Genomic DNA, 27,122 nt, shown 5'->3' on the forward strand with positions numbered 1-27,122 from the left:
CAATTTTAAGTGGTGGTTTTTAATATTGCTCTTCTATATAATCTAAAATAATGTAAATGAAAGCCAAATAAAGAACATTTCTGGAGAAAAATATTTTGCACGCACATAGTAAATAAATATGTACATATGTAAGGAACATCTGCGTATACGCATATTTATGGGCACGTAGATACACACATGATGCTCTTTAAAGTTTTCATTTATTTGGTGATTAGACTACTATTTTTCTTGTCTGCTCCATTGCCATTATCTAATATTTAAGGTAGGACAGTGCACATATAAGGGTAGTGATTAAAAAATAACGTCTACCTATCACTTTCTCTCTTAAAGACCTCTTTGCAGGTGAATTTAGGGCATATTGAGCCTGATTTTACACTGCTTTCTGCCTATCGATCTTTCCAACACAGGACAGAAACAGTCCCATAAACTCACCATAAGGCAGAAGTACCAGTTTCCAGAATGTAGCACAGTGTTTATGTGTATGTTTAGTGTTCTGTCATTATCAATGCTTTGGTATATCTCATTTGAATCGGAAATAATTGCACGAAGCACATATACAAGACCAGTCTGCTAAGAGGTGTTTGAAGCAGGACTCCTATCAGGATCTTCTTATTTCAAAGCCAGTCCATGATGGAATCTCTCCTAAGTTCTGTCCTATTCTGCCACACTTCCCAGGGAATAAGAGGCCCTGAATTACTCCCAGAACACATGGAAGGGGAGGCATGACTTGCATTCTGTCTGCCAATCCAGTCGGCTTTTCCTTAGCATGCCGGTATAGATTTGGAGATGATTCAGAGAGCAAAGTGTTCACCAGCAGCCTGACGTCAGCGTGAAAAAATAAACTAGTTTGAGCTGGAGCTCATGGGCGCAATCTGCTTACTGCAACTGGTCTTGCCTACTTGGTACCATGAAGATGTTAGCGATTGTTGAAGATCTCATAAAGTGAACTTCTTTTTAAATTTTTCCAACGAGAGCGAGGGAAGCAAATTTGGTCCCTGTAGGACAGGAAGGAAGGGAAAACTAGAGTGTGATCCGGTTTGCAGAAGATGTTGCCCAATGCCTCCTCCGGGGGAGCAGTTATTTTCATGGTACAAATTGATTTAGAAATGAAGGCACATGGGATAAAAGCTACTGCAGAATAACAGAATGGAGATATCCAGAATGATTTTAGTTCTTGCGATATTGCACTGAATTTATTTAATCATTCGTCAGTGTCATTTTGAAAATACTGCATGCTTGGCCTATGCTCCGTGCTGGGGTTAGAAGAATCGATAGGAAGGTTCCTACCCTCAAAGAGTTCATAATCCAGTGTAGGAGAGAGGTTGTGAAACAATGGCAATATAATGACATAGAAGCTTCAGGAAAGCACCAGGTGCCATAGAGAACTTAGGTTGGCACAGAGGAGGGACCCTAAATCATCAGCCATTTTGCCTTACCTTCCGGTGGGAAGATACTCCTTGGCTGGGAAAGTCCAAGCTCATGCCTTTGTTCAGTCATAATTGTTCAGCCCCTCCTTTCACACCCAGAATGTTCCAGGTTGGTTGCTCAACTCCCTGATCATCTTAACTACTGCCGGGAAAACGGGAAAGGGAATAACAGGAAGTGGGATGTGCAAAAGTTTTCCAAGCAGAGGCGGCAATAGAAAGAAATAGCAGCAGGGATTTGTCGGCCATTTGTAAATTGCTACGCAATGATGAACTATAGGGTGACGTAAGATGCAGACAGGAATGAGGTTACCGATACTGAACACTTGGCCTGGCACCAGCCCAGGCATTTCAGAGTGGACACCAGCCATGTACAAGTGGTAGAGCCATTTTCATCATGAAGGGCCTTCTGTTTGAAACTAAGGAAGTTGAAATTTACTTGAAAACCCGGGAGAGTAGTGAAGAACTTTAAGCAGTGGAGGGGGAGAAGGAAGACTAGGGTAACGTGCCAGTCCTGGCATCATCTCGGGTATCACACAGTAGAGAGAAAGGTGAGGGATTCACTTGGAGTATCTGATAGACGTGTGTAGTGCTGGGCACTTCCCCAGGCAGGCCTGGCCTTCATGGCTGTCCCACGACAGGGCCATGGATGCTCACAGAAGCCACGTCTTCCCAAGTTCACAGCCACTGAGTGGCAGAGAGAGGTCCAAAACTCCACTCTGGATCATTTGACTCTGTGGTTTTCGTTACACGCCTCCTGCCCCTGCTGACTGCTCTGGTTCGGATAGCGCTGACCATGGAGTAAAGCTATGTGTACTTACAGGAATGCCCGTCGTTGGTCAGTGGGTACGGTCAGAAATAACAGAAGAAAGTCTGCTGTCCTGATAATCCTTGAACTGGTTATGATATTCATTAATGCTGCATTTACGCTGGGATTTCTTAAACTTCTGTGTTGATTGAGCCCTTTCTTTGGCAAGGCTCTTGTTTCCCTTGAGCTGACTCCTCCTCTTAGATGCTTTTCTTCCATCAGAAACACTAGACTTGAGGCTCTGCTCTACCTCTTCCAACTGACTCAATTCCTTAAGGCTCGCTGTCCTTATTGATAAAGGACACGAATGCCACCTGCCTCACAGGGTTGTTGTAAGGATTCAGTGAGTAAATACATGTGTCCACCTGTTACACAAGACGTGGAAAATTCATGTTAGCTGGTATTGCTGGGACTGCTGCCTGGCACATAATAGGTGAGCGTTTGTGGAATTAATGAATGAATAACGACCATATATTTATCTGGGACTGTGTCAGTGCCATTGAATTGTAACGCGCCAGTGAGATCAGGCTGGACGGCTTTACCCCCGATCTTCCCATGTAGTGATAGTTTCTTCTCTCAATTTTTCAACAAAAGAGCATAATATGTTGCCATTCCAGAAAATATAACAAAGGAGACCAATCACTTCTCACCGCGCGGTATAAATAAGGCTTTCAGTAGACGCACACATGCTGTTTCCAGCAACAAGACTTGTAGTTTCAGCTCTGACATGTTTCTGGCAAGGGAGGATGAAGGACTGGGGAGAATGCTAGCAAAAAAAAAAAAAAAAAAAAAGTCAAATGAGAGTGCAGGAGATTTAAGGGGAGTAGTTTGAACTACTGTAAACATGAAGAAAATAAAAAAACTTTGGAATGGAAACTCTATAAACAGGTATAATGCATAAGCCTTGGGAGGGGGAGACATTTTCTGCTCAAAGCCTTAAGCTAATGCAGGGAAAATTATGCCATAAGCTTCAGAAAAATGTGGATAAGTCGGCAAGGAAAGTCACATGAGATCACGGATTAAATATCAAAGGAGGTTATGCAAAAATAGATATAACTAAATAGAATTTGAAGATGTTAAAGAAAATTTAAAAATTATACTCCTTCCGATATAACGAATGGATTGAGTGACTTCCCGGGTTCCTCAAAATGACAGATATACACCAAATAAAGCTTTGCGTCCTTTCACAGTGGACAGCCTGAGACTCAATAACCTGAAGGATTTAATCCAGTTTCTTAAAATGTCGTTTTTTAACTCTCTGGAACTTAAAAAAAATAATAAATGTCAAATATGATCTCAAAAAGAAAAAGAGAGTGGATATAAACTGAACTTCTTGTATTTCTAACTGGTCAAGTCTGCTCTGAAAATACCAAAATATATTTCAACACCTGTCCTACCATTAGGAGATTTTAGTTACCATAAGTCTATTCCTGTAACATTATTGTTATATTTAAGCACAATGTTATTTTCTGAGTAATAATAATAGGGAAGTGAGAATCTCCATCTTAATAACTCTGTACCTTCCTATTTGTATTTTTATTTGGTACAACCACTTTTAATTTCAGAATTATTCAATAATTGTTTGTCCTCAAACCTTTTTTAAAAGTTTGTAGCCCACTCAGTTGTCACCTAACCGGCCTATAACTTCTCCTTAATCTTTTTTGTAAATCATTCATGCCAATCTCATAACCTCATCAATACTCTGAGCTATTCGTCTCTTCCATTCTTCTTGTTTTGAGGTTCCAGAAAAGGGCATGCTCTTCCAGACCAGACATGTGTAGAAAAATACTCTCACTTTTTTCTGTGCGTGTCAGATACTGAAAAATGCTCACCGTGCTTAAGAAAGAATACTAGCAATAAAAGAGCCAGTCCCCCAAAAGTAATGACTTTCATACTTTTCATTCCACATCTATGCAGGATTAGAGACTATGGTAAATGAGGTGAGAGCTGATATCATGTGGAACTACTGAGCTTAGGTAAGGATTGCCAGGAAGTTTGAGTGTACTTCTCAAATTGTTCCCTTACTGCATGGATTCAGAAAAATTTGTCTAAAACATGACAAGTTAAAGGAATGTTCTGAACCGATCATTTGGAACGACACTAGTTTCAACTCTACAGTATAGTTTTACAGCTTTATGCTTTATAGAGATTCAGAAATTACTTGGGAATTCATTTCAAAAACAATGTTCCTACCTGGAATCAGAAATCATTGCTCCTGGTTTTCTAATATCACACACCTTGTGGAGGGAGGCCTTTTAGTTAAAACCTGAGTGTTTTCAATTGGTTTAACTTATTTCCATTAGATTCACCAGAATGGAGTTGGACTGATAGTTAAGCTTTTATCCCACCCATTCTTTGCTTTCTTAAATAATGCATAATGAAAATGTATTGCTTTGTGTTGGAGGTTTGGGGTTAATGAAGGTTTCTAGAAACTTGCATTTTTCTTTCTTTCAAATGGAGTGATGTTTTCGTGATAAAGGAACATCTTTTTTCTTCTATTTATTATTATTTCTTAAGTTTGTTTCTGTCTTTGCACAGGAATTGAAAATAGAATTAATGATTCTTTTTTTTAAAGATTTTATTTATTTATTTGAGAGTGAAAGACAGAGAAAGCACAAACAGGGGGAGAGGCAGAGGGAGAAGAAGACTCCCAGCTAAGCAGGGAGCCTGACTCGGGACTCGATCCCAAGACCCTGAGATCATGACCTGAGCCGAAGGCAGCCGCTTAACCTACCAAGCCACCCAGGCACCCCAGAATTAATGATTCTTAAATATAATGAAAACGGAACAAAGATGGGATCAGATTCGTGTAGCTTTGCCCCTAAGAGCTCGGTCACTTACTGCGTATGACTGGGCACTGTCCTAGTTGTCCAGAAAGCAGAGCCTGTAGTGAAAGCTCACGTGTTAACGCTGGGAATACAAGCCTAGGGAAACTGGGGTGAGGGAGAAAGGAAGTGAGACAAGGAGACAAGGAGATGGGGAGAGCAAACGGTGAGGCACGCATTTCCAAGCTGTCAGAGCTTTGCGACAAATCCCTCCTGGTTGGTGGGCATCAGGGGCTTCTCTAAAGAGGTCCCAGGGAATGCTGCAGTCAGTCCCCTCCCCTGGGTCCCATTTCCTCCACACTCTCAGGACAGGTTGCTCGGCCCTTCTGCACGGGCTCTGGGGGAAAGCAGAACTGCTTCGGCTCCAGCCCAGGTGCAGAGCCCCTGATGGAAGCTGGGGCCAGGCGTGGGGCTCCTCAGCCGGCACCTTTGGGGGCAGCAGAAGCCATCTGTCTGGGGGCTTCAGGACTATGGGCACCGTGTCAGCCAGTCCCGGAAGCAAAGACAAAGCAGGCTGAGAAGACCTGGGCTGGGGCACATGTGATTGGATCCCTCGCAGGCAAGGGACTTACCTCATTTGTGCCTCAGTTTTGTCATCTGTAAAATGGAAGTAATAATAGTCACCATATCACAAGCTAATTAGAAAAATTAACTGCCTTAATACATTTGAGGTGATTTGAAAGTAACTGCAAAGGTGAAAAAAGGGCTTGAACCATGATGGCATCATGATCTTAAATTCAGAGCCTATACTTAAAAGAAGATACAAGTTTATGCGTAGCATTATTATTATTGAAAATTTCAGTTACTGAAACTAACCAAAGCAACCTGATAGACAAGTCTTCCCCCAAATAAATCTATCACAAGGATGAAAATGAGATATAGATTCAGTTCCAAAAAAACAAAGAAGCCAGATTCTAAGCTCTGAGCACAGTATTTGAGTTGTGGGTCCAGTAGTCTCTCCCCTTCAGTGGCCAAGCCTTCCTGGCAGCCTGGCTACCCCCCACCCCCATCTGATTTCTTCCCTGTGTCATTCAAATCCACAGCGGAGTGTTTACCACTCAAGTTCAAGTGATGGGAGTCTGCCGGAAAGGGGTTTCTCTTTCCTGTTTCAGCTCTGTGTGCTCTCAGGTTGTAATGCACGTCCATTCCAAGCCCCAACAGAGCCGCTGCTTTCTTTGCACGGGGTGCTGAGAGCTGTGCTCTGCTCCCTCTCCTCTCCTGTCAGTGTGAGCCCCTGTTCCGGCCCTTTTGCTCAGAACCAGTAGCTTTCAGCCTGGCCCCGCATGGAGGCATGCTACTTTAGACTATCTTGCATCAACACAGTCAGCCTTGAAGCTGCAAGATAAATAAACACAGATTCCCCCTCTGGTGTCCCTGGACCTTGTTCCTGGAGAATGGGAGGGTGGGTACTAGGTGTAGGAGTTTGCCTTGCTGTTTTTATCAGCTACATTGTTCCTGGGCCTGTGAATGCTTTGCTTCAATGAAACACAAAAGTCTTTGACTTCACTTCCCAAACTTAAGTTATTTCTTTCATTATTCAAAAAAGCAGGGTGGGGGGGAGATGACTTATAATCTTATATGGAGCCAAGCAACACAAAAATAGATATTTTATTTTGGGGCGATTACCCTCTCTTAACGATTTATTATAATGGATCTTCTCAGAAATGTCAAATTAACTCCCTGTTATAAACATTTCTACTTTTAGCTCTTAAGAAATAAAAAAAAATCAAAGTATCAAATATGCCTTCAGAAAACACCCAGAAATGTAAGGTTTTCCCTTTTATAGGCAATACAATGAGGTACTGTTTCATGGATTCTGTGAGGTTCTCCACCACCCCCACCCAAGAGCAGTTTTCTGGGTTTCCTCTAATGGTTTCCCTAAAAAGATCCCATTTCCTGTACCAATGCCAGTGATTGATTTAGAGTTCACATTCTGCCTTTGATTTTTCTGGCTTTAGTGGTTTGGGGAGCCTAATATTGCCCATTTTTGCTCATCATTCCCTATGTTCAGACAGTGTTGGACGTCTGCTTTCGGTTTTTAAATAGAAGATATAATAACTACCTAGTTTGAAAAGCTCTTTGGGATTATGGGTTTGGTTAATATCCTCTAAAAACAATTTCAAAAAACTGTAGTAGAAGATTATAAATGACTTTTTATGTGATTGCATCCCCTGGTGCTTTGAAATAAAAACACAATAAAGAGTATAAAAACACTCGGTCAGAAAGGCTAATCCTGAGTTGATGCCATTTACATTTAGATTTAAATAAGCCAGGCTCTGTATTCTTTCAAACTTTGCTTCAGGTTTTAAATTGAGAATACATGGAAATTAAAAGTCCTAGTATGCTTTTGAAAAGTTATAATGCCTGAATGCAGTTGACTTCTAAGAATAATAACTGTGATAAACCTAAGGAGTAAGGAAATATCATTAGTTATTTTTAATAAAACAATTTTATTGCAACAGTTATTAATAATGTTCATCTAATATGTGATCCCAGGTAAAGCAAAGCAGGGTCATTAACGTAATAAGGCAAATACTGCTCCTTCAAGAATGTGGAGTATGCACCCAAGCCATATACTGATACAAAGAGTCATAGAGTCTGGTCCCCCGGTTTTATGAGTGATGGAGTATAAAGCAGCAGGTCATAGTGGCAAAGTCTTCTACTAGGTATCCAGACCTTGATTCTAGTCCCAGACGGACCACGTGACCAATAAAAAGTGTGTTTCTCCAATCATAATGTGAGAGGTTCAGAAATGAGGCCTTTAGGGATCTTTCAAAGACCAAAAGTCTAGAGCTCTCTGCACTATAATTCCACCCCAAATGACATGTGCCCACTACATGGGGTGTGTTTTAAGAATGGTGCATCCTTGCAAGGCCTGCTGGGATCCCTGGAACCAGCTCCTGGAAGGGGTGTGGGTGGATGGAGCTGTGAACAGTACACCAATGACCTTAACCTGATGGGGTGTGTATGGAGAGGGCATAGGGTCTGGGCCCAAGAGTTGGTCCAACCACAGGGAGAATGACTAGGCCTGTTCTGACACATATGTTTTTTTTTGTTTGGCAACTCAAAATTCTTAGAGCCAGGGCCCTTGATTCTTGGCCAATCTACATGTTTTTTAATTATATAAAAATCTTGAGGAAGAACTACATCTAGCATTTAAGTAATGGTGTTCTAGCTATTTCTGTACATTTTTTAAAGGGCTTCTGCTTCTAGAGTAACCACTTTTAATCCACTGTCAAATTTTGAGCTGACCTCTTTCCAAAACCTTCAAACCATTTTCTAAAAGTTGAATCTTCTTTCCCTTCTCAAGTGATCACCTTCTCTAGGAAAATAATCTGTTTAATCAAGCAAGTATTACTTAATTTTTAGTAACTAGACATTTCCTGAGGACGAGCTACGTGCTGGCCCTATGCTATAGAGGCACAAAGGTCACTAAGATGTGCAGTGTGTCCTCTGGTAGCTCCCAGCTCGTGCAGTTAGGCTCCTAATAACAAAACCCACATGGAACCAGAGGGCTCCCTGGGGGAGCCCAGAGGCTGGAGACAGCCTAGCCCTGACTGAGGGAAGCCACGGGGTGTAAGAAAATACCAAGGGGTGTAAGGGACATTTCAGCAAGTAGAAGGGAAGAAAGGCACTCTGGACGAAGAGGTGTGAATGTATGTAGGATGTACTGAGATGCAGTGCACCCAGAGACTCACAGCAAAAGCAACATGGCTCCTGTTCCCCTAGGAAGCAAGCGTAGCATGAAACAATGTCATCCCTTTGTGTGTTTCTACGTGGGAGGTCCTCTAGAAATATGTTTTCAGAGCTTTTTTGTTAGGGTTCACCAGAGAAACAGAACCAACAGGACGTGTGACTTATTATGAGATTGTCTCATTTGATTGTGGAGGCCAAGAAGTCCAAAACTATAGTGGAGAAGCTGGAAAGGAGAGCCAATGGTACAGTTTCAGTCCAAAATCTAGAAGGCTTAAGACCCAAGAGGAGCTGATGAGTCAAGTCAAGTCTGACAGCAGGAAAAGACTGTTGTTCCAGTTCAATGGGTCAGGTAGGAGGAGTTCCCTCTTACTCTCAGGAGGGTCAGCCTTTTTGTGCTGGTTAGGCCTTCAACTGATTAGATGAGGCCCACCCCTAATAAGGAGGGTGGTCTTCTTCACTCATTCTACCAATTCAAATGTTAATTTCATCCAAAAAATACCTCACAGACATACCCAGAATGATATTTGACCAAGTGTCTTGTCACCCTGTGGCCCAGACAAGTTGACACAAAATAAACCATCCATCCTACCTCAATTTAAGGCTTAATTATAAATAATCTGGAGATATTCTGCCAGCCTGATTACTAAATTGGCAACTCACTATGACTCTTGTTTTTTTGAAAGTCTCAAAATGCCACAGAAATTCTGGACAGTGTCTTGGGGTCGAGATCTTGCCAACACTCTGCTTTGATAATTTATCAACACTATTTTCAGAATTGATAGCTAACTCAACATTATAATTCAGAATCTGTTTATATGTTCTGGTGGTTAAGTGCATGTGCTGGAAAGTCAAGCTGCCTGCCTTTGAATGGCAGCCCTGCCTCGTAAGAGCTCTGTGACCTTGAGCATCTAGCTTAAATTCTCTGTGCCTCGGTGTCTTCTTTTGTAAATTGTATGTAATAATAATCCCTAACGCTTGGTTGCTGTGAAGATTGAATCAGTTAACACATATCAGTTAATACATGGAAAGCTACAGGCAGGTGATGGGGACAAGGAACGTACTCCAAAAAATAGCTATTCCCATAGTCACGTACCTTTTATTGTAAAATGCTGTTTCAGCCTTGGCTCAAAGTTAATTAAGTGTCGGTACTTTTTGAGGAAAGAGTCCTTATCAAGAGCAGTAACATTGAATATGCTCAATTAGCATACACTTTGGATAGACTCAAACCAAAACTTCAAAGCCTTAGTTGGCTTGAGAATGACACCAGATTTAGAAAATGAGTTAGAGAAGATGAAATAGAAAGTAACACATTTATAGAATATGCATGCGCCGCGGAGTATTTGATCCACTCCACTACTTCTGTTCGGTTGAGTTTGTTATAGTCAGAGAAACTGTCCATATTTTAAATGGTTCTTTGGCATCTTAACATTAAAAACATTTGCAAACAAACCAACAGTGGGCGGGGGTGGAGAAATGCTGAATGATGCTTTTTGTCAGGTTTTGAGTTGTTAGCAGTAACAGGTGCATTGACTGGGGCTAGCCTATCTCTGGGTTGAAGGCGTTCACCTGACTGATGGAAAAGCAACCTTGGGTAAGTCAGTTGGACTCAGGGCTCCTGAGCCAGAGGACAAAGCGACCAAATGTCTAGCTGGTCTTTTCTAAGTGTGCTATTTCTGACCTGTCCTAACAACCGCATCATTCGAGAAGTGATTTTCTATCTGTTTAGATAAGCTTGTTCACAGAACGTGAAATAAATAGGGATGTGTGAGGAAATCCTTTGGTTCCTTGAACTTCACCTTGTGAGTGCTTCCGTGTCCCTAGGAAGGTCTTTCCTTGTTTCTGTGAATCTTCAGGGCACCACCTGCTGTAGGCTCCAGTTCAGAGGCTTTGGGGCACCCCAGTGCTTGTACAACCCTCTTACATTAGCAGCTCATAGGTGGTGGAATGTGATGTTTATAACACAAATTTCTCTTTTTTGATGATATATAAAATACATCCCTATAGCTGTGTACTTGCACCGTCATCAGTAACACTCTTCTGTCTTGAGAAGTCATTTTTCCGATTTTCAAGTTCCCATGTCTGAAATTAGTCTGGCAATGAAAGTATATTCAGAGTCAGCTCTTTGAAGCTGGCTGTATTAGTCCACTTGATTATTTCCTAGGGGAAATTCTTCTTCGAACTAAAAAAAAGGAATGCTTTGCCCATTTATCAAATGACTAAAGATAGCTGGGGATTAAGTCTGAATGGAGTGATTACTGCTTTCGAAAACCCAAATAATGAAAAGTATGTTGTTGTTGTTATGTCGCTGTTGTTTGAACTACCTGACGGTTCTGCCATTGTACCCCCTGAATCTCCTCCTCCCTTCTTGTCCCCGACTCATAAATTTGTGTATGAATTTCTGTGCATCCGTAATACCTACATGAATTCTGTATGTCTGAAAAACTTCCGAGAGAAATGTCGAATGGCGGAGCTTGTGTATTTTTACGGGTATTCATTGTCGTGATCATTCTTCGCCCCGGTGGTAGTCCCACGTGCTCTTTTCAAGTGTTGTTATAAAGGTAAAACTGTTCCTCATAGGCTATGGAGATGAAGCCAGTTTTAGCCTGTTATAAAAACTCTGCACTTTTTCACTTTTGAGAGCTGAACTCAGAATGCTTTGAGCTGTGCCTTAGTGTATTTGTAGAGCGTATAGCAGCACTCGTTTAATACTTCATTACAACTGAACTGCGGTCTGTATACATGCTATGCAAAATGAGCCATTTTTGTTTTAAAACAGATTGCAGATGAAAGGAAACCATTCATTTCTTGCTTGCTTGCTGTAATTACTAGAGCACTAATTACTCCAAATCACTGACATCCAGGGTCAGGAAGGATGACAACAGAAACATCAAAGAAAAGATGGGGCTCACTTGCTAAGACAGATTTGCCGTATTCCCAACCACAGTATTTTTTTTTTTTATGGCTACTGTTTTCCAGTTTGATGGTGAAAACAGCAACAACAAACATGCACACAGTCAAGATTGCTGAATGTTTACTATTATTTCATTCGCAGTTTGACGGTGAGAACATGTATATGAGCATGACAGAGCCGAGCCAGGACTATGTGCCAGCCAGCCAGGTGGGTTAATTAATCTTCTCTGCCTTGTTTCAAATTGTAATTAAACAAATTCAAAGAGTTGCATTGCAAATGAGTAGCACTATCAGTAACTGCCGCAATCAGGAATAATCATAATTTATAAACAAAGCATTTAAGCCTTGTTTCCAGTTAATGAGATAGAGCTGATAAAACACCGGAGTTGGCATTTGTTGAAAGATACTACCTTGTTTCCTCTCCAGAATGGCAAGCAGCTGTTTTGCCAGCATGATCTTTCCCAAACAGTTGTTTTACCTTTAGGAAATAAAGTCTTTACAGGTGCGGGTTATTTGTGCTTCTGACTATAGACGAGTTAATCATTATAAGCTACACATGTCACAAAGAGCTTGCATTATCAGCTATTGGGGCAGTTTTCCATACAATGTTACATTTATAACCAAAATCACGTGGCCGGTGAGCGCTATATGGCTGCTTTCAGGATCCACTGGGTGGGTAGCTTTCAAGCCAAAATGCATGATATGATTGAAACCTTTCAAGAGCATGTTTGTATCCATTTCCCTGGGAATGGTTGACAAGGTATTTAATCATGAGAAGTGACAACAAAAGTCCAACGAAAACATAAATGGTTACATTTATAAAAGTAAATTCTGGGCTATTTATTTTTAGATACTTAAGACCAGGCCCTTTAATCCGGTGAGGGCATTTAAAGCAAAATTATAACTGCCCTAAGGTACCAGCATCACATAACATGTAAGGACATTGTAAGCAAAAATAAACACATGGCTAAGTGAAAGCAAGGGAGGGTTCTCAGGAGCATTTTGTAGATCTGAACATTTTTTTTCTTCTAGACTAGCAAAACCATGGCAGTTTGAAATTTCACGTATCAGTAACTATGGCGTAAACTCTAACACAGGCGTTTTCAATGCCTGCATAGCCGCCCAAAGAGATTTGATAACTGGGATGGGTGGGGGAACAGAGAACAAAAATAAAACTTCTATTTTTCTTCATGGTGGTTGTCAGTGAATTAATCTAATGTATATGTTAGGGGTGCACTTTGCGAAGCTTTGAAATTTCTCTAAGAACAAAATGTCTTGTGCTTAACTCAAAACAGAGGCAAGCCTGCCTCTCCATGAACTTTGCCTTTAGAAGTCATTACCGTCACTGCCTTCTCTGGCAGACATTCTGGAAACCACACTATATTGTTCAGACGAGAAGGTCATCATTAAGTTCAAAGATCCGGACTCCATTTCCTTCCATTCAACTGAGTTGATCACTTTCAGAATACCTTTGGAAGGCTGAGCTTTGCATTTACAATTCTTCCTTCACTGAATTCATTCGGCTAAGTAGCCTCCGAGATCCATAGGTAGCTGCGAATAGGACTGTTTGATTAAAAAATGAAAAATGTTACTATTAATTTTCTTCTAACCATCAATCCCCAAACTGTACTGACAAGTTTAGTATTACTATTAGATTAAAGCAACCCAGTATCATCTCTTTGGTGCCTTTAGGGTTTTGAAGTGTAAGGGCTAATTGAATTTGTTTGAAACAGTAGAAACACAAACTCAATAAATGATTGCTGTTATAAAGCAGCTGCTCCCTTTCAGAGAATCATTATGTCCCTCTTAAAGACTTTTGGATAAAGGATTGGAAATTCAAAGCATATACATCATAACAACTTGGCTCCTTAGATTTTTAAATTCAAGTACAATGGATACGATTAAGCCCTGACTAAAATCAAACAACTAACATTATTTCTTTTAATATTTCAACCAGTAGTTACTATGAATGTTTTAAATACCAGAGATAATTTATGAAAACAGTAAAGAGCCCCAAATACTTTTTGGGCTTTGTAAAGATATGGCAGGTTTGTGTGCCAGAAGCAAACTATTTTTTAATAATGTAGCACATCTGAAAATGTTTCTCAAATGTGCTATTTTAAAAATTAGACTAATGCAAGATAATACGTACTCTGGGGGGAATGAACTTTGCAAATTACATAAGTTGAATGGCCTTCGCTAAATTTTACACTTAACATTCCTTTTGTTTACTGTAATATAGTGTGTTCAAAATTCATTACCTGGTATTCTTTTAGGGAATTTTAATCAATTTACCCCTTTCGGCAACCATAAATAGGATTTTAGTCCTCTTACAGGGAAAAAAAAAGTTTTATTCCTTTTCCTACATAACATCAAACATCTGCATAGTTTAGTAATCCAAGACAACTTGCCTCGTAGCATCACTCAACAATTATAATTCCTGTTCAATTTTCAAATCAGTACATGCTTTGGGACTTACAGACTAAGTTGCTAAGTAGCAACATATGGTACACTACTGCTCCTGTGATGTCGCTGCGAGCAAATAGCATAATTCTAAACTTGAAATGATTTTTATAGAAAGCCAATGCTGGAATGACTCCAGAAATGGGAGTACACTGTAAAAATTAATGATATTCTTTTAGACAGTCCCAAAGGGCTCTTTGGCACTATCTGCTCCATGCGTTCTATACCTCTCAAGCTAGTGTATACAAATCCTTAAAAGTTTTTGCATACAATTTTGTAATTGATAGGCAGCTTTTAAATTGAGTATACTACCTTATAATAGGCCTGACAAATATGCAGTAAAAACCCATGACATTTCCACTTCTCCCTGGCTCCATTCTTGGAATATTGACTATTTTCTCCTCTAATAGCTTGCTCTACGTGTGCTCGAGCTAGCTCTAGCTAGCTCAGTACTCCATATTATTTTTTATTTTTTTTTGAGAGAGAGTGTGTGCTATGCAGGCAGTTGGGTAGGGAGGGGCAGAAGGAGAGGGAGAGAGAGAAATCTCAAACAGGCTGCATGCCCAGTGTGGATCCCGATCTCACAACCCTGAGATCATGACCTGAGCTAAAATCAAGAGTCAGACGCCTAACCTGACTGAGCCACCCAGGCACCCCACTCAGTACTTTAATTTAAACACCGTTTAACTTTTTTTTTTTTTTACTCTGCATAGAATCTAAAGCATGTGATGCAAGATTTCTTAGTGTGTTTCCGGAGTCTGGCTAAGGAAGCCCCTGTTGCTTGATACCTCATGAGCTTGCAGATTCCCTCCTAAGTAGTTTGTGGAAACACGTGAGCATGTTAAAGAAAGGGAAGCCAGATGTGAAGAGTGACCAACAGTCCTTCATAAACTCATTTATTTCTGGCTCTTAACCTGTCACGTCTGAGTGACCAATATGGCAGAGTATACAACAACAAAGCAGGAGGGAATTGGGCTTCCCAACTTAGCTCTGACTTTTCTCTAGAATCTTCCATGCCCACTCAGACTCACATGCTATGAGGCCTTTCTCTTTGCCCTGAAAAACCTCAAGCCCTTTCTCCAGCCCCTACCTTTCATGGCTCCTTATATGTGATTCCACTCAAGATACAAGTGTTCATGTGAATTAAAAACATCAAAGGAAACAGGAGTCTGAGTCCCTGGATTGCAGCTTTCTATGGCACCAAGGTTATTTATTTATGTTTAGTTTTGAATATGTGCCGTTACTTTTTCTCATTCTTTCTTCTTCTATGGTAGTTTCCAGAATATCATTTTCCATGGCTACCTGTTCATTCTGAGCTTTCCACCCACACTGGCAACATTCCCCTGCGCCCCTTCTCTGAATGCAGAAACGTTCTTATGCATGCCTCAGTTGGGGTGCTGTGTGAAAAGGGTAGAGAAGGACTGATCTTTTTTATCCAAGAAATAGTTACTTGATGGGGGAATCGAAGATTTTTCTAGTGTCAGGTCATGGAGAAGCTTAATTCTTAAGAAAGTTACCAGATTGAACCATATTTTCAATAAGTCACTTCTTCCTTGACCTTGGCTTTTACTCTGCTTAACCATTTCCTTCTGTTTGGTTTCCATCCCTACTCCCTGGCTTCCTTTATTCCTTCCCTTCTCCCGTTCCTCCTTTCTTCTTCTTACTCTCGTTCCTTCCTCCTTATCTCCATGAATAGTTACTGTTTAAGCTTGAACTGATTTTTATTGTTAATTCTGAGCATCATGGTAAACCCTAACTGTTAAATGTCCTGACCTGAGATCTGATTTTAGATGATTTTCAGGTTGTGATCAGGTTTCCCTCTGCTTTTTTTTCTCTTCCCCCACTGAAATCCTGTCTCTTATCTGGTCCCTCAAATCTCAAGATTAAAAAATAACAGTGATAAAATAAAAGCAATATTAGTTTTCCCAGAATCTTAACACTAAGCACTGAACATACATTTCCTATCCCATCTTTTGAATATACAATTTGAAGGGCAATGTGTATATTTAGGGCAGTCCTCTCGCATGCATTTCGGGTTTGATTTCTAACTGCACTGGGCACCTGTTCCTGACTACAACTCAGACTCCACATCTTAATTCATCAGATCAAAATTCATCACCTCCAACCTACTCCCTCACCCCTCAAACTTCTTTTGTTTTCCTATATTGCCTATAGTCATAAGACTTAACACCACCTACCCAGTCATCAAGACAGAGACTTCGAGAGTCTCCCTTATCACTCGGCCCTGAGTTAGTGTTGTAATTAGTTAGATAGTGTTGATTCTACTTTTTTGGCACAACTTTTGAATCTGTCTCCTCTTTCCTTCTACATGATTATTGCCTCAGTCCCAGGCTCACAGTTTCTCATTAATTTCTCTCATCTCACCTCACTTCCACCTTTCCATTTCTCCTTTCCCTGTGGCTAAACGATGCATGTCTCTTCCCTCCTTACACACCTCCAGGCCTTTCCAGTTGAAGCTGGAGTTATCAGTGTATATATATGCCCCTCTGTGGCATGTAGCATCTTAGAGTTGGTACCCATTTCCTTGTCTTGCCCACCCGATTGTGAGCTCTTGAAGACAGGACTTACCCTTGTGTCTCCCTGGATCTCCTGTGCCTGGAGTGTCTGACATCAGAAGTATGTAATATTATATTACTGTAATATAATGAGTAAGTGGTTAAAATATTTTGTGTACCTTTTTTAAAATCGCATTAACTCTTTGGGTCTTCTGCTTCTGACGACTTTCAGTCCTGCCGGCACTGCAGCCATTTAGCAAACCTGGCTCTGCCCATTTCATTGCGGTAGCTTCTCTCCACCTGGGTGCCGATATCTCGACACATTAACAAAAGGTGCCAGCCCTCCCGTCTCCTCAGAGAATCATTTCAAGTACAAGACTGAAAGAATGAATGTGATGATAAACTAGATCATGATAGGCAGTTATTCCTACAAGAATTATTGTATTGCTATTTGTCATAAGCAATACAGTATCAGTGGAACCAGTAGGACTCTCCAAGTTCCTCTTTGTACATGATTTCTTTAATCTACTGTTAGAATTAGTGTTTTGAGATCTGCAAACCTATCAGAAGCTATATATTTTTAATTACATGTTTTTCTAATGAGAAAATTCTCTAGGTTAGAGTGTAAATGAGGTATGAAAAAGGGGCCTAGAAAGCATAATATTGTAAAGAGCATTTTTTTGGGGAAAAAAAAAATCTCTTGACTATGGGCCATAAAATTTCCATGATTGTGACATAAATTTGAACTATAAATTAGACCAATTACTTTTAGATTGGTTCCTTTTGGCAGAAATTTCAGGAGTAAAGTCAACTTGACTTTTTGACCATTGACCCAATAAAATGGCAAAGCCATCACGCTTCGAGTCATCTAGTTAGTCCGACAAAGTCTGGCATCTTAACAAGCCCAAACTAGTTACTCAAACCAGTCTTCAGCGCAACATTCAAATGATTACTCTGCGCAGTCCCGGAGGTATTCATTACAGACAAAATTGCTCTTGTTGCCTTGCATACAAGCCGAGTTTTCAATGGGAAATGAAAGGATGCCTGGAAAAATAGGCCACCTAATTAAGTTAAACTACTCTAGCATTTGGCTTGACATCTTCATTACTCAAAATTAAAAAGATGCTTCACTTGGGCACACAAGTTACTATTGTTTATGTTGTTTTCTTCCTAAATTGGCTTCTTACATGGAAGTCTGTTTTTCAGGATTATATCTTGAAATAGCTCACATATTTCTTACAGTTTATAAAAATGTCTTAATAGCTGTATGGATTCTGAACACGGGAGCCATACAAATAGAGATCTTAGAGCTCATGGTAGTCAAACACACATCAGTCTCTCTGTATATTTTCGTGATCATTTACATATTGGCAGGATTGAAATTTAGATGACTTTTTATCCACCCAGTCTTTATCATCATCATCATCATCATCATCATCATCATCATTATTAGTGGGGTATTGACTCTATTAGCTATAAAGGATCAGTTAATGAGAAACATGGATTCCTCCAAAAAACTTTAAGTAGATCGTAAGATTTAAACTGAAATTCATTTGTCCAGTGGAAGTGCTTTATATCAACCTCTCGAGCAGAGCTATTTTGGGAACATTTTAAAACATAAACACGTGTAGAGCACACCATCTACTGATTGCCAGTTCCCACTCATTGACACTAATGAGGCAGCTGACAGGTTAAATGTTGTGTATCATATACATTTCCAAGCTGTGGGATTTGTGAATATAAGACTCATTTTTTATTTCACAAAATGAATGTTTGTTGCTGAGTATGCTTGAGAATTTTATGATAATTATCTAATAGTATGTTTTTTTCCAGCATTAGGGAAATGCATTTCAGTGATAAAAATGATGAGAATATCTGAGTGGAATAGTATTAGTGGTAAAAAACCAGATTCTCCAAAACCATCGAGCTTCATTTGGAGGACGGTTTGTTCAGTGGGCAACTGTCGAGTGACACCAAGACATTCTGGCCCTGGGAAGAGGTGCTGGGACTCCCAGTACACCACCTAACTGGTTTCTACACTTGATTTGATCCATTTTGAGAACAGCCCATTGGCTTGTTCGCAATTGTACTTTGTAGATTTTTGTCTTTAGCGTATGAACAATTAGGAAGAGCTAAATGATCCTTCCTGCTTAAGTGTTGCAATATATAACATGCTAGATTTTTTTGTCTGGCATTTACTATAGCAAACCTGTCACTAAAGAATGTCTAAAAAATAGGTATGGTACTTCAAGTTAAGAATAGAGATATGTTGAATGATGTCATCTGTCTATGCCAACTCCATTTCCAAGACACGTACAGATTGTTCTAAACAAACAATGAAATTTTATTATGCCAATATGTCAAGTAGAAACGATTTTGCCCATTTTTAGCATAAGAACACTGAGGCTTGGAAAAGCTGAGGTTTTTCCACCCACCCATATCTCTCCTGAGACCTCCTTCTTCATATCCTCAGCTGCCACCTAAACACCTTTTAAAAAGTGTCAAGTTTCCCTTTGCAGTTTCAGTTCCTCGGTTTGGGAGCAGATTCAGCTAGACTTCCCAGAAACACAAGGTTTCAGTTTAATCTTTATGTCCATGCGTATTTTTTTTCCTTTTTCTGTGTTTTTTTTTTTCCTGCTCTGTATTGTTTCACAGTTTAGATATAAAAATGTATCACTATAACCCTGATCGTTTGAAATTAATCAATGACTGTCCTGCAACATAGGCTCCATACATTCCTTGCCACTTATTGATACACTGTGATCATTGTTTCCTGTTGCAAGCAAAGTCAAACAAAAGACTTCTTAGTACTACCATCAGATCATTCAAATGGAATAGGGCTGGTCTGAAACTCACAGGGGCTCCAAGGGTCACAATTTGAGACCGATAATGGAGGCTTCCCTGTCTGCAGCTGGGTCTGCCTGCATTTCAGAAGGCTCTCCTTCAGGGAGAGCTAAACCTCCTGTGAGTTGCTATTCTCTGAAGGCTCAGAGCAGAGTGACCTTGGAGGAATGGGGTCGGGGGCCGGTAATGGGACTGCAGCGGTGGGGCAGGGCTGGCAGCCCCACACGGAGGTTGCCTTCGGGAAAACATGGACGCCTCTGCCTGTGACTCCTGAGATGTTTTATTTCTTATGCTGACTTCAGTTAAACTTCTTGCTTGTCAAGACGACAGTGTTGTTGGTAGGAAGCTTCTGCTTGGCTAGAAGTTTCGGTTAGCCCTTCCCTCTCCCCAAGGTAATGAATGAATTAGAGCCATAATAGTAATAAAAGCCGTCAGTTGGCAACTCTCAGGGTCTGGCAAGGGACTGATCAAAAGCTTTGCATACATTATCTCATTTAATCCTTAACAACAGTTCAGTGAAGATGACAGAGGTAAAGTGATTGGCCAAACAGCAAAAAGCTAGTAAATATCAGAGCCAGGATGCCGGCTGAGGAAGACCTCATGCCCAAGTCAAATTCCATCCTTGCTCAGCTAGGCTTCATTTTATTTCAGCACTTTAAGGTCAAGACATTGACGGACTAACCTCAGCCACCTTGGTGTAGGACTCAGATAACTGCTCAGTACTGTGACAAGTGTGGGAATAGTCTGAAAAATATTAGGTTGAACCAAATGAAATTGCGAATATTTGACCATCTTTGACCAACAAAAGCAGCAACTTCATATTCCAATTTCGGTTTCATATTTCATACTTGTTCAAACACACATACAAGGTGTACAAAGGTAAGGTGTTTAGTGCTGTGCCTGCTTCTTTAATTTACCCAGAGCCATGATTCCTTCCTCCCGGTCGTTTCCAGCCTTTCCCACCCCTTTGCCACCACTACTGTCCTCTTTCCTCTGAATTCTCACTACTTTTCTTGTCCAGGTTTAGTACACTTTTCCCCACCCTTCACACCTTTCCTTCTCTCCTCCAGAAGCTAAACAAAGTACAAGAGGTCTTCCCATAGAAGACCCCTTCCGCCACTCTTCCCCAGGATCCTGTCTCTGGGTAACCGAAGGACAAGAGTTTAATCTTCATCGAACTGAGGGAACTGTCTCCAAGTGTCCAACTTTTTTTTTTTTTTCCTTCCATGTCCCTATCTTCAGCTCCCCTTCAGTGTAAGCTTTCTTCCTAGTAAAGACCTTTGGAAGCAAGATGCTTCTCAAATATTCAGGGATCCACTTGCAATTGTTTCCTGGCTAAAGGTCCAAAAAGTAGGAATTGCCTATGAGAGCATGGTGAGTAGAAAGAGGAGCCCCTCTTTCCTTTTCCTAGCCCCCTTGATTGAGGGAGGAACACACCAAGAGCATAGGCCATCTGTTTAGTTCTCCTCCTCTACTGATCTGGCTTCTCGATGAAGAATGTGAGTCTACATACCCAACATTTACTGATTTCTATGCAACAAGCAAGAATGATAAGAATGGCCATAAACACATACAACATGTATTTTTAAGTGTACATAAAAATATGGACATATAAAACTAGGCCAGCGCTGAATGCTTAAGTCCATACTCGCTGCCTGCATAGGATTTAGCAAATAGAAGCTGACCATAAGCAAAAATCAATTCAACACACGTTTTTTTCAAAAAGAAAATATATAGAAGCTTAAAGACCATAAATGTTTTAAGATGGTATATTAACCCCAATGCATTTTACTTAGTTATTATATGTATAAAAAATAAATCTGTAGTTATGCTGTGGGTGTCCTCTCTGCCCAGAGAGTTCTTGAAATACAAGCAAATCATTGAACCTCTTTGGACTTCGTTTTCCTTATCTGTAGTGTGGAGGCATAGTCTTTGAGGTCTTCTCTTGAGCGAGCATTCTGTGATTCCATTCGATCATAAATATAGAACTCTAGAGCATTATCCCAAGAAAAAAATGCATAAGATTATTCATCACAATGTGGTTCATAACAGAAAAATCTGAAACACCCTACACGTTTGGTAATAAGGAACCAAGAGAATAAGTTATGGAACATACACACCCACCGGGATATAATGAACAGCCATTGAAACAATAATGTAAATGATATTTATGGGTATGGAAAATTAATCATGATTCATTTTCAGTGATCAGATTAAATTACATGATGGAATAATGACAATAATAAAATATGATAATATAGCTAACATTTATTGCTCTTATGAGCCAGTGTTTATTCAAATTATTTATATGATCTCATTTATCTATTTAATCCTGGTTACCTTGAATGAATTGAATACAATTGTCATTCCTATTTTACAGATTTGGAAACTGAGACTTAGAGGGAGTAGGTACTTACATCTACTAAGAATCAGCTGAGATTCACATTATAGCTTTTCTAGCTTCAAAATCAGAGCTCCATCACCTGACTTTTAAAACAACAACCAAAACAAAATAGCAAATATGAACTATAAAGACTCTTGAAAGATATACATTTTAATAGTGGGGTTTTTTTCTGAGTGGGTGGACTAAGAGTGATTTCTTTTCATATATATATATATATATATTTGTGGAATTACTTATAAAATAAAGCAAAAACATATACAACCGAATCTCAGTATATATCAACTCAATGTGAGAACTGAAAACCTCTGAAAAACTTAAAAAATTATAGCTGCATTTGCGTGTACAATTGTATGCTCAACAATGAAATTTAAATGTTTTAATCACCACTTTTAAACACTCAATATGGAATGATACCTGTTACCAGAAGAATACGCTTGGGACCCCACTAGGGTTTCAGACCTCAATCTGCTCTTCCTAATCATTCCTGTGTGGGTTGTGGCTTATGGGGGGAGTACGTTATTTATTTCCCAGAATTTGTTTTTGTGTTTTGGGTTTTTTGTTTGTTTGTTTGTTTAGCCAAAGGGAAGGCCCATGGGACAACAGCACACAACACCTGGTTTTAAAATGTTCCCTAAAAACACAGCTTGGAGGAGCGCCTGGGTGGCTCAGTCAGTTAAGTGTCTGACTCTTGATTCCAGCTCAGGTCATGATCTCAGGGTGGAGGGATCAAGCCTCACATTAGGCTGCTTGAGATTCTCTCTCTCGCTTTCCTTCTCCCCAATTGTGCCCTCTCTCTCTCTCTGTCTCTCTCAAATAAATAAATTAACCAACCAATCCTGGCCCTAAGAAGAGTCAATGTCAGACATTGACCAGGACGGCCTAAAGTCAACCCTGTTTTCTGGCCTCATTCAGGCTTTGCACACTGGGTTTTTAATTATGAAAAAACACAACCCAATACAAACCAGTCTCATTGGGAATTGTTGGGCTCAATACCCCAAAGTTTGTTTTGGTCAGTGGGACCAATCTTGCCCTTGATGTTTTCTTGGAAAACCTGACCTTGCTGTTGAACCTCCTTGACACATTGTCCAGACTTGCTCATTTGCTGGTTTTGTGATCCTCCTTGATCACATATTGCATTTTAGCTGAAGTGTCTGATATTCAGGCCCTGTTATCAGGGTAAATCTGTTTGTAACAATCCCTCCATCATCCCAGCTTCAAGCCACTCCACTTTCATTTACACTTGACACTTCAAACATGCTCTTTATTGGACCCTAAGTTTATATAGATCTTCTAATAAGTTTGTATAGATCCTCCAATTCACTTCCTTTATAACAAGCTGCCTCTTATAGTTCTCTGTATCTCAAGCCACACTTTTCAGGCCGCCTTACACATAGTAGGTACACAGCAAATGCTTCTATGGCAGGTGAGGTGCTCGTTGCCTTTTACTTACCACAGGGTATAGAAATTAATAAGCACAAATAAAATAAATGTTGTACTTTCTACCAAAAAAATTGCATTTTGATAACTGTTGCTTGAAAAATTAGTACATTGTGTGTTTTTAAATGAAGATGATTTATTGCTATTGTCTAACATGTGAAGAAAGACAAAAAAATTGTTTGCAGGATCATTGGCGTGAGCATGTCAATGGCGCTGTTGGACAATTCTTGCTGAGTGTTAAGATGATTTATGTAACAGACCGAAGCTTTGCACAGTAATACATTATAGTCTCAAGCTATCAACCCTTGTTCATGCAGAGACAAAAGAATCTGAAAAATACCTACTTCTGAAGGTCTTCTCAAAAGAAATTGGAGATAATGTTGATGCCATTTAAACTCTTTTGAGAGAAATCACCATTACATGCAATGTCTTAACTTCTGAAAGCAGATAGAGGAAGTTTATCATTTTTCTTTTTTTGTGTAATCATTTTTCTAATGAACTCTGCAGTTTGCTTTGCTTTCCATGTAATTATTTGAATCATGCCACACGAATTTTCAATAACAGATGAAACACATTTAAACATTGGTATTTTTCTATCCTGAAATTTTAGGAATTATGTTACAGATTAAAAATTAAGGCATTCTGCATACATGCGATGGCAGTGTTATTTATCTTTCAAATAAAGATCTATATGAGAAACATATTTTACAATGTTATAACCATAGCCATATTTTCAGTGTATGCACGATTGCATGAAGCCATCACATAATTTAAAGATATGTACAAGATGATATCTTTTGAATTCTTCTGAGTTATGGGACTTCTTGTCACCAAAGATCAAGTGCTCTGTATAATGATTGCAATATGTGGACAAAGACCCACAAAGACAAGGCCCCCTTGGTGGAGAAACTAGATTTTAAAAAGAGAAGAAAAAGCGAAGTCCAGAAGAGAGTTCCCATTATTTGTTCCTGGTCAGCATATATTAACACTCTATCTAAACAGTATGAAAACGTGAATTCTCTGTAGTCACAAGAAAACTTATCCTAATTAACATCCCACTTCCAGATGCAATAAAGTTGAATAAGAACAAAAAATAAGAACAGGCTGTAGCAAAAGGAAATGTGGATTGCAGAAAGAGAAAATAATGTAAACAGGATACCCAGGTCATGGAGTATGTTAAGCAATATGATTAAAAAGGAATGTGAGTATGTAATTAAACAGACAGGGGCAATGAGATCTTCCAGAAACCAGGTGAGAAGTTTCTTTTCCTTTGTCACTCAAATGGGGGTACTGGGAAGGTTCAGCAGGGGCAGGGACAATGGCTTTAGTCAAATGGCTGGAAAAGGTTCCAAAGAGATCAAATCAAAGGGGATCGGAAGGATCCTCTGTTACTTTCCTATAACCCAGGCTCTTGATTCAAGTCTCAAATACAATCCATCTGATTGACAATTTCACCTCCTTGCCAAGAGAGTCCCAGGGAAGACAGCCTTCCTACAACACAAGGCAGTGTGTTAGAAAGTATGGCTTTTGTGGCGAATTGAGACACTGAAATTCTGGTTCACAAGTTCATCAACATATTCCCTAGGTCAGTAGGAGCCAAACTGCCAGGAGCCCATCGGCCAGGGCTGCTGGTCTACTGCGCGGTTCCCCGACAAAGCAGAGTCGTGACCCTTTGCACATTTCTGTCATTATCCTCTGAGCTCTTCAGCAGCCTTCGCCAGTTCATTCTTGACCACTATCGTTTTATTCTTTCCTTTCAAAAATGCAATTTCATTCCATTAAAGTAAAGGCAAAACTTGATCTTAGCTATTTATGGGGGGACAATTAAATAAACACATTATGTATGAATGGGGCTGCACTTTGTTTCAATATGAGTTCTGATCAATGGCAAATATACCGAAATTCCTTTATAATGATGCTAAATCCCCTCCTATACTGTCTATAGTTGTTTGTTTCCTTGGCCATGACCCAATCCATGGCATGTATAAATCCATTTAATAATAAACAGAGCTATGCTAAAGCTGTCATTTATCAAGAACTTTGTATGTGGCAGACACAGATCATTGGGCTTTTTACCAACCTTATTTTTTTTTTTGCTTTCAATGCTCAAAAGAACCCCATGAAGCAGGTTTTGAAACTGAGGCTCACAAGGAGTCAGAAACTTGCCACAGAACCCACACTAATAAATGCTTCAGAGCACCTAGATGCAGTTCCTGTCTCCTGGACTCCAGAGCCTTCATTCCTTCCAACATGTTCTTAGCCATTCTTATCAGTCACTGGAGGAATCATTATGAGTACTCTCGACCCATCCAAACACCCGTCCCCTTCTCAGCACAGAAAAACGTAGCACTTTGTAAGATAAATATGCAAATACCAATGGTGAGATTTTAAGAAAATGACTTGAAATAGTCACTGAGTTTACTATGTAGAGCCATGAAAATACCCCCTTGAGGATGATAATATTTCGAAGTTAATATTTTAATGCTTCCAAAGGTCCCCGGTGGCCTCGAAAAGTTCATATGTATTACCGAATTAGCCAAGCCTTGTGACAGTACACTCCAGCCCACATTCCGTGACTCTTGGCTTCTATTTCCTGGTCACACGGAGATGCACAGAGCCCCCTGCACTAGAGTAGAGTTGTCCTGTGGCATATCCCAGCACCAGCAATATGATGAGACTTTCCTGCATCTAGGACCAGTGAGTAGCTGAAGATCAGGGAGAGCCTGGTTAAGTAGAAATAATAGAATTTTGAGTTCTTTGAATCATTTAGATCATGCAGACTGGCTACCAGTTAGAGCAAATCACTTTGCATGATTCTTTGTTTCCTATTTACCTTGCATTAACGTGGTGAAGGTCCAAGATAAAATTAAAAGTAGTGGCTTGAATTTCATGCCACTATCCCTAAACACTTTTTCTCTGTCTGTGTAGATGGTCACCATTGACTTTTATCATTCCCTGGCGAGAAGGCAAGTTGTATGGCTCGGACTGCTGATAAGGTTTTCATCTCTAGACCGGGAGGGGTGTATAGGGTGATAAGGAATATGATACCACCTTGCAAGTCCCTACCAGTTCTCCAGAATTCTACTCTAGAACCCAGCCCTCCAGATCCTCAGAAGACCTGGGATTGACTGGGTGGTCTCTAATTCAGGCTTGGGGCGGGAGGAGGCATAGTCCTGTATCTCATGGGATATGCAAAGGTCTTAGAAGGGAATGTTGGTCCCAAGACAGCTGGAGAATGAAAAATACTTGAAACTCGTGGCCTTCCTGAGACTCAAAGGAAGAAAATAAGCTCAAGTCAGAAAAGGACCTTAAGTCAATAGACAAGTGAATTAAGTCCACCGTGTCACCCAGAGATGGCCTTCATAGAAGCCTTCTTTGACTGCCCACACCCTGGTCTCATCACCAATGTCCATGTTCCTGGGCTCAGAGTACCTTTTCCTCCCCTCCATGCTCCCTTGCTGCTGGCCAGGCATGGGGCAGCACACCTGCTATTGCCAAGGGATCCCGATATGGAGCTGAGGCTTCCTCGGGGTCCTTAGCTGATGTTCTACCTGCAGGAGGCACTAGGTTCCAATGACTTCTGAGAACCCAGGGACCCCAAACTCACTCTTACAAATCATCTGGGACCTCTGTGTCACTATGGAATGGTAAGTGTAAGCCATTTCAGAGGGACAGATCAGCAGCCAGAGAGGGACACCAAACTACCCTGCCCCAGACTTTCTCAGGCTGCTTAAGCCTTTATATCTCTAACAGGATGTGTCCAGCTTCCTGACACGCTGAGAGATTAACGTTATA

At 40.3% G+C, this 27,122-nt stretch overlaps 1 protein-coding gene across 1 annotated transcript in view; it reads left to right on the top strand.

The window, feature by feature from the left end:
* Positions 1–27,122, top strand: part of TOX (thymocyte selection associated high mobility group box) — a 293,528-nt gene that overhangs the window by 135,806 nt on the left and 130,600 nt on the right. The window contains exon 2 of the mRNA XM_045789048.2: positions 11,806–11,871. Within this exon, the coding sequence (XP_045645004.1) occupies positions 11,806–11,871 (66 nt within the window). The remainder of the gene's footprint in view (positions 1–11,805; positions 11,872–27,122) is intronic.

The sequence above is a fragment of the Ursus americanus genome, chromosome 9, assembly GCF_024610735.1.
Source record: "Ursus americanus isolate L20-20 chromosome 9, mUrsAme1.1.p, whole genome shotgun sequence".
Classification (NCBI taxonomy): Eukaryota; Metazoa; Chordata; class Mammalia; order Carnivora; family Ursidae; genus Ursus; species Ursus americanus.